At 43.9% G+C, this 12,477-nt stretch overlaps 1 protein-coding gene across 2 annotated transcripts in view; it reads right to left on the reverse strand.

The window, feature by feature from the left end:
* Positions 1 to 12,477, reverse strand: part of caskin1 (CASK interacting protein 1) — a 379,139-nt gene that overhangs the window by 78,574 nt on the left and 288,088 nt on the right. For both annotated transcript variants that reach the window (XM_055651672.1, XM_055651671.1), the window contains exons 10-11: positions 9,982 to 10,099; positions 4,589 to 4,807 (exon numbers count right to left, since the gene is read on the reverse strand). In XM_055651672.1, coding sequence (XP_055507647.1) covers positions 4,589 to 4,807; positions 9,982 to 10,099 — 337 coding nt within the window. The remainder of the gene's footprint in view (positions 1 to 4,588; positions 4,808 to 9,981; positions 10,100 to 12,477) is intronic.

Here is a 12,477-nt window from a genome sequence, read left to right on the forward strand (position 1 = left end):
GAACGAGCTGCCAAAGGAGGTAGTTGAGGCAGGTACTAACACAATGTTTAAGAAACATTTGGACAGGTACATGGATAGGATAGGTTTGAAGTGATATGTACCAAATGCAGGCAGATGGGACTAGTGTAGATGGGACATGTTGGCTGGCGTGGGCAAGGTGGGCCGAAGAGCCTATTTCCACGTTGTATGACCATGAGATTGCCCATAGAAATGCTTAAACTGCACTTTAAAGAGGTTAAAAAGTGTATAGCTTTTAAAAAATAACAGTCACCCAACATAAATAATCACATTGGCTGAATTAAAAAATTACAATTTTTATTTTATTTCAGCAATTTAAGGGATTCATCTTTACTGCGTTTTTAGAAGTGGGTTATGACTGTGACTGGTTATATTCCCAGTTTCAAGTATATAAACTACATTGACTAGTCTTCACTGTGTCTATAGTGCATTAATCTTCACCCACTATAATGCCAGATTAAAATAGACAATCTTTAGTCATGTGAACCATCAGATCTTCCAAAACAATCATCTTTCTGTAACTAGGTCAAGGACATTGCTTGGTTATTGACACAGTGCATCCAAATGACGTTTGTAATGCTGGAGGGAAAAGCTATATTTAATATGCTTGTGTGACATCAGTATCAGAAAGGCCTAGATAGAGTGGATGTGGAGAGGATGTTTCCACTAGTGGGAGAGTCCAGGACCAGGGAGCACTGCCTCAGAATAAAAGGACATACCTTTAGAAAGGAGAGAAGGAGAAATTAATTTAGCCAGAGGGTGGTGAATCTGTGGAGTTCATTGCCACAGATGACTGTGGAGGCCAAATCATTGGGTATTTTTAAAGCAAACTTTGACAGGTTTTGTATTAGTCAGGGTATCAATATAGAGGTGTACAAAATCATGAGAGGAATAGATCGGTATCTTGCCCAGAGTAGGGGAATCGAGAACTAGAGGACAGGTTTAAGGTGAGGGAGGGAAAGATTTAATAGGGACCCCAGAGGTAACTTTTTTACACAAAGGGTGGCGGGTATATGGATCGAGCTGCCAGAGCAGGTAGTTGAGGCAGGTTTTATCGCATTGTTTAAGAAACCTTTAGACAGGTTCAGTGATAGGACGGGTTTAGAGGGATATGGGCCAAACGCTGGAAGATGCGACTCGTATAGATGGGGCATGTTTGATCAGTGTGAGCAAGTTGGGCCGAGGGGCTTAATACCGTGCAGTATGATTCTATCTTCTTATTTCTTCTTAAGCCCTTTGCTCCTCTAGGGAACATAGGCCTTTGACAAATGTCCTCCACCTCACTCGGTTGTTGTATGACTCTGTGACACTATAATTTGTTTACATGGTATTGGCTTAGGGACAGCTTCCAACTCTTCCTTGTTGTCATAGCTGGATTTCTCCAAGTTGAGGACATATGGGCAGTCATGACCTTGGTTCAGAGCATGATCAAACATTGTGTAGGAAGGAGCTGAGGAACTGCAGATGCCGGTTTACACCGAAAACAGACACAAAATGCTGGAGTAACTCAGTGGGTAATTATGATCAAAAACTGGCCTCCCCAAAGGGGGAATTCTAGCTACTCCCAATATATTCTCCCGAGCTCCTGCCGCATAATAGTAATCGGGGACTCAATAGTCAGGGGTAGAGACAGGTGTTCCTGTGGCCACAAGCAAGTCCTCAGGCTGTATCTCTCTTAAAAACGCTCTACAACATAATTCTGATCACATCTTTTCAGATATCACTCTGGAAAAGACATTGAACATTTTTTTAAATCTGTGATTTAATGAGCTATTTTGGATCTGCCTTCCTGCATACAAAGCACGATTTTTGCTTTTTAAGTGGGCTGTATACCTGAACAGCGTGACATGGTTTAATGTTTGTTGAAGAAACATGGAGCATGGCTTAAATCTGTGGCATCGGGGACTGCTTTACATTTCTAAATTAAATGCCATACTTATTGCTTCCTGTGCTGGATTCCACTCTTCTCAGTTTGGAGCCTTGCCTACAGTTAATTGCACTGTGTAATGAGGCTTGATGAAGTCAGTGATCACTTTTGTCAGCTTCTTTGAATGGAAAAGCTGCCTAGCACTGATCCATTCCATGCTGCTGCATATTGTCATGGCAACAGCAAGAAGGCTGATAAATGCACAAGGATTGGTGATGGATGAAGGGGCTAGGGGGAGAATTGGAGTTGAGTTTAGTTTATTGTCACATGTGCCTCGCACCTTAAACCTATGTCCTCTTGTTCTTGATTCCCCTACCCTGAGTAAACTAATTTGTGCACTCACCCTATCTATAGGCCTCATCATTTTATACACCTAAATAAGAACAGCGTGGTCTCAATACGGTGATGCAGCGGTAGAGTAGCTGCCACACAGAGCCAGAGACCTGGGTTCGATCCTGACTATGGGTGCTGACTGTATGGAGTTTGTATGTTCTCCCCGTGATCTGCGTGGGTCTTCCCTGGGACCTCCGATTTCCACCCGCACACCAATGGCATACAGGTTTGTAGGTTAATCGGCTTGGTATAAGTGTAAATTGTCCCTAGCGTGTGTATGATAGAGTTAGTGTACGGGATTCACGGTTAGCGCAGACTCGGTGGGTCGAAGAGCCTGTTTCTGCACTTTATTTCTAAACTAAACTAATAAGACAGCGATGAGGCCTCTAGCTGGGACCTTTGGCCTAGCAGCACTAGATGCCAGCACTAGGATAAGCATGGTCGTACACATTTAGCAGGGCCGTGCATTTAGCGCAGAAGGTGATATCGAGGCAAGAGGTAGATTGGTGTTGGGCTATTGAGCTACTTTGGTGTGGTTTAGTTTGGGGGTACAGCACGGAAGCAGGTCGTTTGCCTATCGAGTCCACGCCGACCAGCGATCCCCGCACACTAGGGACAATTTACAATCTTTACCGAAGCCAATTACCCTACAAAACTGTATGTCTTTGGAGTGTGGGAGGAAACCGGAGCATCTGGGGAAAACCTATGCGATCGCGGAGAGTGCAACCTCTGTACAGAGGGCACCCGTAGTCAGGATCAATCCTGGGACTCTGGCACTGCAAGGCAGCTTTGTATCCTTATGGATTTTCACTTCCATTATCGGTCAGTTCTCCATAACCTTCAGACCCTTCACTGATCCATTTAATCATTCCCAATCTCTCGCTGTTCCCCAATGTTTTCCAAAATGTTTCCTCAGAAAGAGCGATACAGCATAGAAACAGGTCCTTCGGCCTACCGAGTCCACGCTGACTCACTCACACCATCCACTCACACTAATCCTACACTAATCACCCACGCACCAGGGGCAATTTGCAGAGGCCAATTAACCTGCAACCCTGAACGTCTTTAGGATGTGCGGGGAAACCGGAGCACCCAGAGGAAACTCACGGGAGGGGGGGCTTTCAGTCACAGGGAGGACATGCAGACTCCATGCAGACAGCGCCCGAGGTCAGGATGGAACCGCTGACCCTGGCATTGTGAGGCAGCGAGACCAGCTGCGCCACTGTTCAGCCCTCTTTTGATATTTACCTTCAGATCTGCTTCCACTGCTGCTTCAAGCAAGGCACCCATCCCTACCAGTCGCCACGTTAAAAACAGTTACCTCATCGTTCAACGGGCTATTTCATGAGCTGGTGCAGCAAACCACCTCTGGGATGTATGTTAAATTTAGATGAGACAGTTTTAAATCATGACTGCAGATTCTTTCAATCATGAGACACTTCAACAAAACAAAAGGAATTAAAAAATGAAACACATGGAGAGTCATGCACCATCGATCGCTTATAAACAAACGTCAGGATTTCCCAGAAGTTACCAATAAAGCAGGCAGTGGAAAGAGAGTACAAGTCCACCACCGATTTTGCGGCATCCTTGGTTCCAGAGCCTTTCTGGATTATTTGTTTTGCCGTACCAACAGAGGTCATTGGAGCCCAAATGGTACCAGAATGGTCCACCTAGGCCGCCGAGAGATCGGATGTTGGGAATGGGAATGGGATGTCGGGGTTCCACAGCTCCGGCTGCAGTGGACAAATTCGACCCGCCGATCGGCGACGAAGTCCCAAAGAGGTTGAGATCGGCCGCCTTGCCCAGCCTGGGCGTCACATTTTCGAGGGGGGTTTCATGTACGCTCCTGTAATTTTGACTGGATTAAATAAGTTAGCTAGACCACCAGTTGCTGGAAAATCGGTGGTGGACCTGTGTCAACATTTTAATAATAATAATAATAATGTTAAAAAAAGGAATTGCAGATGCTGGTTTATACCAAAGATAGATAAAAAAATGTTCGAGTAACTCAATGGGCCAGGCAGCATCTGTGGAGCAAATGAATAGGTGACGTTTATGGTCGGTACCCTTTTCTAAAACGTTCCGAACCAAAACATCGCCTACTGTATCCATGTTTTCCAGAGATGCTGCTTGACCCGCTGAGTTACTCCAGTACTTTGTGTCTATCTTTAGTATCAACGCTTTTCTTTTTTTTATATAATTGGTGGGTTTACTGGTTCTTAAATGAGATGAAAAGGGCACTTTATTGAGGTCGCCTTTTGGGAAACCCTGACCAAAAATAAACAAAAGAAGCATTTAATAGACTACCTTGTCCATGAGGTGATTCTTCTATATTGCTATTGGTTCTGTCATAACCAAAGGAACTGAAAAGTGGCTGATGATGGTGAGGAGGAGGTGGAGGGGGAGGCAACAGGGAGTTTAAATGTTGTGTGGAGTCCCCATTGACAATTGTAGTGCCATAAGCCGTAAGCTGTATCTTGTGATATTGCTGAGAACTGTGAACATGACACACTGCATCCCAAGAACCTAAAACGTTAAAACAAAGAAAGGCAAAATGTAGAAAGTAATAACCAAAAAGCCCCAAACTTAAATGTTGTATGCAAATAATAATGGATTTTATCTGTTATCCAAGTCTTGACAAGCCATAAAAATAACCTCTAATTATACAATGCTAATAATGCAACAAAAATATCCCAAGGCATTCACTGGAACATAACTATATTAAAAAAATAATGAGAGCACAATGGAACGAGCTGCCAGAGGAGGTAGGAGATAATATAACAGCAATTAAAAAGACACTCGTTTAGGTAAATGGATGGGCAAGGTTTAAAGGGAATGTAGAACAAAGGAAATGCATGTGTCGGTTTACATGAAAGGACACAAAGTGCTGGAGTAACTCAGCGGGCCAGGCGGCAACTCTGGAGTACACAAAAGGACACAAAGGTTGAAGAAGGGCCAGACATGAAACGTCACCTATGCATGTTTTAGATTTTAGATTTTACAGATACAGTGTGGAAATAGGCGCTTCGGCCCACCGAGTCCACGCCAAACAGTGATCACTCCACACACTAACATTATACTACACTCAATTTACAATTCACAGATGTCAATTAATCTACAAACCTGTACGTCTTTGGAGTGTGGGAAAAAAACTAGAGCACTCGGAAAAAACCCTCGCGGTCACAGGGAGAACGTACAAACTCCGTGCAGACAGCCGCATAGTTAGGATCGAACCCGGGTCTCTGGTGCTGTAAGGCAGCAACTCTACCGCTGGGCCACTGTGCCGCAATTTTCACTCTATTGCCACAAGGAACTGCAGATGCTGGCTTACAAAAAAACACAAAGTGCTGGGGTAACTCAGTGGGTCAGGCAGCATCTCTGCAGAGCTTGGATAGGTGAGGCTTCGGGTCGGGACCCTTCTTCAGACTGATTGTAGTAGTTGAGGAGAAAACTGGTGAAGTGGTGTGGGGTGTGGGACAAAGCCTGGTTAGTGATAGGTGGATACCAGTGAGGAGGGGGGTTTGATTGGCAGATGGGTGGGCAAAGGGGGTGGGACTCTGCTGGTTGTAAAAACGGTCATTGATTTTAATAATATATAAAATTCTGTGACATTCAGACGTATTTAACAACATAATTGAAGTAAATATTAAAATAAATCCAGTACATGTTTAAAATAACAAAACACAGCTAACTAAAAATCACAGAAATAATGAATCTTGTAAAAAATGCAAAATAATTTTTACAAAGTAATTTCACTTTTCAGTTCCCCAATCTGATCTCAACAATCTCCATCGTGACTGGTGAGCTGGTGCAGGTTTTAAGTGGTGATTGTGCCGGCAGAATACTGGGGAGAATGTGCAAGCACGGACGCTGCTCATAGAACTACGTTGTGCATTCCTTCTCTCCAAAGATGCTGCCTGTCCCTCCAGCATTTTGGGTCTACCTTCCACAGGATCACCCCTCCGCCACTTACGCTGTGACAAATAAAGACTTCAACTTATATTTTCTCAATTCACAGATAAATTACTGGATGAAGTCAGGGATTAAAAAGGTAAGTGAATGTGGATGGAATGTACACAACACCAGGAGATGCACAATACAGGTGGTCCCCGGCAGATAAATGCCTGATTTATGGACACACATATTTGTTCTTACAAACCGGAGTTTCCCCTCTCTCCCCCCACTTGTAGTAATCGATCCTTCTCATCAGTCTTAAGTGCTTTTGATGCCATTTGTTACAATATGATGGACGTGCAGTTACCATAGAGTGAGCGTTGCCTATTTTCCGACATGGGCAAAACTCGACTTACGGACATCTGCAGGAACTGGACCCATTTGTCACCCCATCACTAGCCTGTTTTGGAGAGGCTGAGAAGAAGTGGTGTAAGTTGGCAACTTTGAAGATGTTTTAAATTGCTGGTTCCCAATCCCCGGTCTATTTTTCTTAAATCATGGAAAATTCCAGCATAAGATGTCGAAGCAGATGACACCCAGCATTGTTGTAGCTGTCGTGCAAGTTTTAGCATGCGAGGAGCTGGTGCATAGACCAGAGGAGCAAACAACATTGTCGCAATATTCACTGCAAGCCTGCGAGCGACCGAGTGAATTAACTGATTCCATCTGGGTTTGTCAAAGCCCATGGACAAGATTGTGGTGTTCAAGAGGCTTTTACATAGGTACATGGAAGTGCAGGAGATAGAGGGATATGGATCATGTACAGGCAGATCAGATGTTTAATTAAGTATCATGGTCAGCACAAACATTGTGGGCCAAAGGGCCCATTTCTGTGCTGTGCTCTTCTTGGTTCAACGATCTAATTCTTTCCCCTTGGAACAACTTTAGCGTTGGGAAGAGCCCACAATTGCCCATTTTCTTTTTTTAAACATATGCTTTTAAATTGCCAGTCCTTCAAAAAACCTGCTAATCAATGATTTAATTTAATTTTTATTAAATAATTTAATTTTGTGATTAATAAACTGCAGAGCCAAAATAAAATGCTTTGAAAACTCGAATCGTTTTGATTTATCAATTCATTTATCATGCTACTTTAAAATAAGGGCAGTAAGTCCAAATCTTTGATCAATTTTCAGCCACAGATGAAGGTTATGTTCGAGCAACTGGTTTAAACCTGTGACCAATAACCGTTCGGAATACACACATTCATTTCACTTTAGACTTTACTATAGACTTTAGAGATACAGGGTGGAAACAGGGCCTTTGGTCCACCGTGTCCGCGCTGACCACCGATTCACAGTACACCAGTATTATCATACACACTAGGGGCAATTTTACCAAAGACAATTAACCTACAAACTTGCACGTCTTTGGAGTGTGGGAGGAAACCGGAGCAACTGGAAAAAACCAACACGGTCACGGGAAGAACGTGCAAACTCTGTACAGACAGCACCCGTAGTCAGGATCGAACCTGCGTCTCTGGCGCTGTGAGGCAGCAACTCTACTGCTGTGCCAGCATGCTGGCCCCTTACACATTGAAAGAAAATTAAATGCCTCTTACCACTGACTATGAGATTCATATGGTGATCTGCCCTCCTCATTTTCAATGATAATGTTTAGCACAGGCAATCATTCATGAAGATAAGCTTGTGCTGTAATATATATACACACAGTGTAATGATGTGTACAATATCAGCATCTTTCCTGAATTATTGCTTGACATTCAGCTGCTTATGAACCATGCAATTCCAAACTTGGATTGTTTTCTCTGGAGCATCGGGCTGAGGGAGAACTGATAGAAGTATATAAAATCATGAGAGGCATAGTTAGGTTAGATGAAGTCTTTTTTCCAAGATGAAATGCCAAAGACCGGTAGGCATTGCTTTAAGGTGAGAGGGGCAAAGTTTAAAGGAGATGTGTGGGGCAAGATTATTTAAACAGAGAGTGGTGGGTGCCTGGAATGTGCTGCCAGGGGTGGTGATGGAGGCAGAGATGTTAGGGGCGTTAAGGAGCTTGTAGCTGGGAGCATGGAATGTTTATCTTGGATTATCTTGTTTTGTTTATCTTGGCATCGTGTACGGCATGGACATTGTGGGCCGAAGGGCCTGATCCTGTGCTGTACTTTTCTATTTGTCATCAGAAAATGGGATCTAAACAGGGGTGTCACATTTGCAAGTCCATTTCCTTTATAATAAACACAAACACATTGATACAAATTTTAATATTGTTCAATGAACTTGGCAAATACAAAGAGGAGCTCAGTTTAAAATAATATTTAAAAAATAAAATAAAATTACAAATAAAAAAACATATTATTTTCTCTTTTCGGAAGTGAATATTTATCAAATCCTTCAAATGCAGGTGTTAGGTGACTGGCAAATTCTGGAAATGATCGAAGAACAAATATCAACATAGAACATGGAACAGAGGTGGGCCCTTCAGCCCACAGTGTTTGCGCCAAACACGATGCCTAATAAACTGATCGCATCAGCCTGTACATGATCCCTCTATCCCCTGCATTTTCATGTGCCTATTTAAAAGCCTCTTAAACACTACTATTGTATCTGCCTCCACCATCAACTCTGACAATGCATTCCAGGCCCCCACCAACCCTTGTGTAAAAAACGCCCTGCATGTCTCCATTAAACTTTCCCCCTCTCACCTTATAACTATGCCCTCTAGTGTTAGACATTTCCATGCTGGAAAAAAGGTTCTGACTGTTTACCCTATTTATTTCTACATCCATCAAGTCTACCCTCAACCTCCGACGTTGCAGAGGACACCATCGAAGTCTGTTTCCTCTGCAATGTAGATGAAACCCTCTTATCAATGCAGCATTTTGGTAAACCTCCTCTGCACCATCTCCAAAGCCTCCATTTCTTTCCTGCAACAGAGTGGCCAGAATTACATGCAATACTCCGAATATTAGCACACATCCGTTTTGGTCGGCATGTTATAGGAAAGATGTTGTCAAGTGGGAAAGGGTGCAGATATGATTTACTAGGATGTCGTCAAGATTCATGGGCCTGAGCTACAGGGAGAGGTTGAGCAGGCTAGGACTCTATTCGTTGGAGCACAGAAGGGTGAGGGGTGATCTTATAAATGTGTTCAAAATCATGAGAGGAATAGTTTGGGTAAATGCACAGAGTCGCTGGCTCAGAGTATGAGAATTGAAAACCAGAGGACATAGGTTTAAAGTGAGGGGGATAAGATTTAATAGGAACCTGAAGAGTAACATTTTTACACAAAGAGTGGTGGGTTTGTGGAATGAGCTGCCGGAGGAGGTAGGTGAGGCAGGTATTATCGCAAATGTTTAAGAAACGTGGATAGGATAAGTTTAGAGGGATATGGGTCTGGCATTATAAGGCAGCAACTCTACCGCTATGCCACTGTGCCACCCTGTTGCCACATAATAGTTGCTCAGGAACTCAGCTAAGAAACAGTTAGACAGGCCCATGGATTTGATAGGTTTCGTTGGATATGGGCCAAATGCAAGCAGGTGGAACTAGTGTAGATGGGGCATGTTGGTTGATGTGGGCAAGTTGGTCAGTGTGGGTAAGTTGGCTGAAGGACCTGTTTCCAAACTCTATAACTCCATGACATCAGTTTGTCTTGATCTTTACCAAGTCTGGTAGTGTTCAATATTAAAAACAGTTCACTAAGAAAAAGACACACTCCCCTGACACTTTTATTTGGCACCTTGAGATGGATTGAGAACAAATGTAAAGAGACAAGACCAGTGTTACCTGATCTCTTGTTTATCACCTCCGCAATAGATGATGGGAAGTAACCCACTCTGTCATTGCCAGTCCTGTTGTCATGGATACAGCCTTTCCATCTCCCATCTGGATGCTGTTCTAGGACCTGATTCAGGGAAATCGAAGAAAATACAAATTTAAACATCCTCGAAAGAAACTTTGCTGACTCCTGGCCTCATTAGTAATTGAAGTCAGGTCGTTTGACAGAATAATCAGAGCATTAAATAAATAATAAGCCAGGGGCCTACTCTCGGTCCAGAACTTGCAGCCTGTAAATCTGAGTATCCCAGAGGAAACACAGAGACAGATAACGCTGCAGAATTATTTCCCAGCCAAGATGATTTGCCTTCTTGCAATTGATTTTGTTATTCAGTTCTGCACATTGCAAGATCAAATTTGAAAGGATTTGAAAAGGATAAAGACAAGTTTCACAGGAGCCAAGGGAAGATTTTGTACGTGAGAAAAAAAAATGGAAGCTTGAAGCCAAATAAGATGAGGTGAAAAGAGCTGGTTTCAGATGATGGTGCGATAATACGATAACACTGGGCTTGTAGTGCAGGTGTAGGGATAATGTTTATTCTGGCTGATGTGAGGGGGGCCACAGTCGCAATGTAAGCCGTTGATCTCAAGATTGAGAGGAGAATTTCTGAAATGAGACAAGTGCAAAGCTTTGGAATTCTCAGCAGGTGGGCCATGGAGGCTCAGTTGTGACAGATATTGGTAGATTTTTGGATATTAAGAGAATCAACGAACATGGTTAGTGCAGGTACAGGTCCACCACTGATTTTCCGGCACTCTTTGTTCCAGAGCCTTGCTGTATTATCCATTTTTCCGGACCAACAGAGGTCACGGCCTTGGGGAGCCGAGATACTGACCCGCAAAGTTGGCTTTGGAAGTCAGTTATGGGAATGGATCTGCTGGCTCTGGCCAGGCCGGAGTTCCAGAGCCCCAGCCACAAGGGGTGAATTCAACCTATCGATTAGCCATGGAAGTCTCGATGAGGTTGAGATTGGCCGCCACATCCGGCCTCGGCTTTACACTTTTGGTGGGGCTTCTGCGGGGAGTATTTCAAGTTTAATATTTGTCCGGATTAAAGGAGATGCCGGATCACCAGTTGCCAGAAAATCAGTGGTGAACCTGTTAATGTTGTTAATGTCAAAGGTCTTTATAAACGAGGGCCAAACAACCTGCTCCTAGTTATTTGGATTATGCCCCTTATGTTCTGACTCTTAATCACTTGCAGGCAGAGGAGATTAGATTAATTTGCCGTCATCTTCAGCATAAACATTGTGGGCCGAAGGGTCTGTTGCGGTGCTGTACTGTACTGTTCTATGTCACCAGAATGATGCCTGGATTAGGGAGTTTTAGCTACAAGGTTGGACAGACTTGGATTGTTTTCTCTGGAATGCCAGAAGTTGCAGGGAGACCTGATAGACGTATATAAAATAATGAGAGGGCATAGATATGGTAGACACTCAGAACATTTTATTCCCAGGATGGAAATATCAAATACTAGAGGGCATAGTTTTGAGGTGAGAGGGGCAGAGTTTTACGGAGAAGTGTGGGGCAAGTTTTTTTACATGCTCCCAGGGGTGGTGGTGGAGGCAGATACGATAGTGGTGTTTTTAAGAGGCTTGTAGATAAGCACATGGATATGCAAGGAGTGGAGAATATGGATTATGTGAAGGCAGGTGAGCATTTGCCCTGGCTGCATGTTCAGCATGGACATTGTGGGCCGAAGAAGATCTTTAAGGTAGAGCTTGACAGTTTCCTGATTAGTACTGGTGTCAGGGGTCATGGGGAGAAGGCAGGAGAATGGGGTTGAGAGGGAAAGATAGATTAGCCATGATTGAATGGTGGAGTTGACATGATTTGTTCTGGCTTTTTCTCGCCTCCTGTTTATTCCCCCCTCCCCTCCCCACACCTCTACTTTCAGTCTGAAGAAAGGTCCCGACCCGAAATGTCACCTATCCATTCCATTCCTGACCCACTGAGTTACTCCAGCATTTTGTGCTTTGCCTTTTGATTTTTTTTTAAAGAGATACAGCATGGAAACGGCCCTTCGGCCCACAGAATCCCTGGCGACCCGTCCACACTAGTTCTGGGTTATCCCACTTTCCCGTCCACTCCCTACACTAGGGGCAAATTTGCAGAGGGTAAATTAACCTACAAACCTGCACGTCTTTGGGATGTGGGTGGAAACCGGAGCACCTGAGCACGGTCGCAGGGAGAACGTGCAAACTCCACGCAGACAGCACCTGAGGGCAGGGTTGAGCCTGGGTCTCTGGCGCTGTGAGGCAGCGGTTTACCAGCTGCGCCACTGTACCGCCCCTGCGCACTTTAAGTTGCGCTACTAGGTTTGTGTCAGGCTTCCACAAGTTAAACTGAGCAAATTAATTATTTTATGAATATGGATGGGGAGGTGGCACCGATCAGGGGAGATGTTTTTGACAAGGTAGACGGGATGTTCCCTCTCATATTGCA

This window comes from Leucoraja erinacea, chromosome 20 (assembly GCF_028641065.1).
Source record: "Leucoraja erinacea ecotype New England chromosome 20, Leri_hhj_1, whole genome shotgun sequence".
Taxonomy (NCBI): domain Eukaryota; kingdom Metazoa; phylum Chordata; class Chondrichthyes; order Rajiformes; family Rajidae; genus Leucoraja; species Leucoraja erinaceus.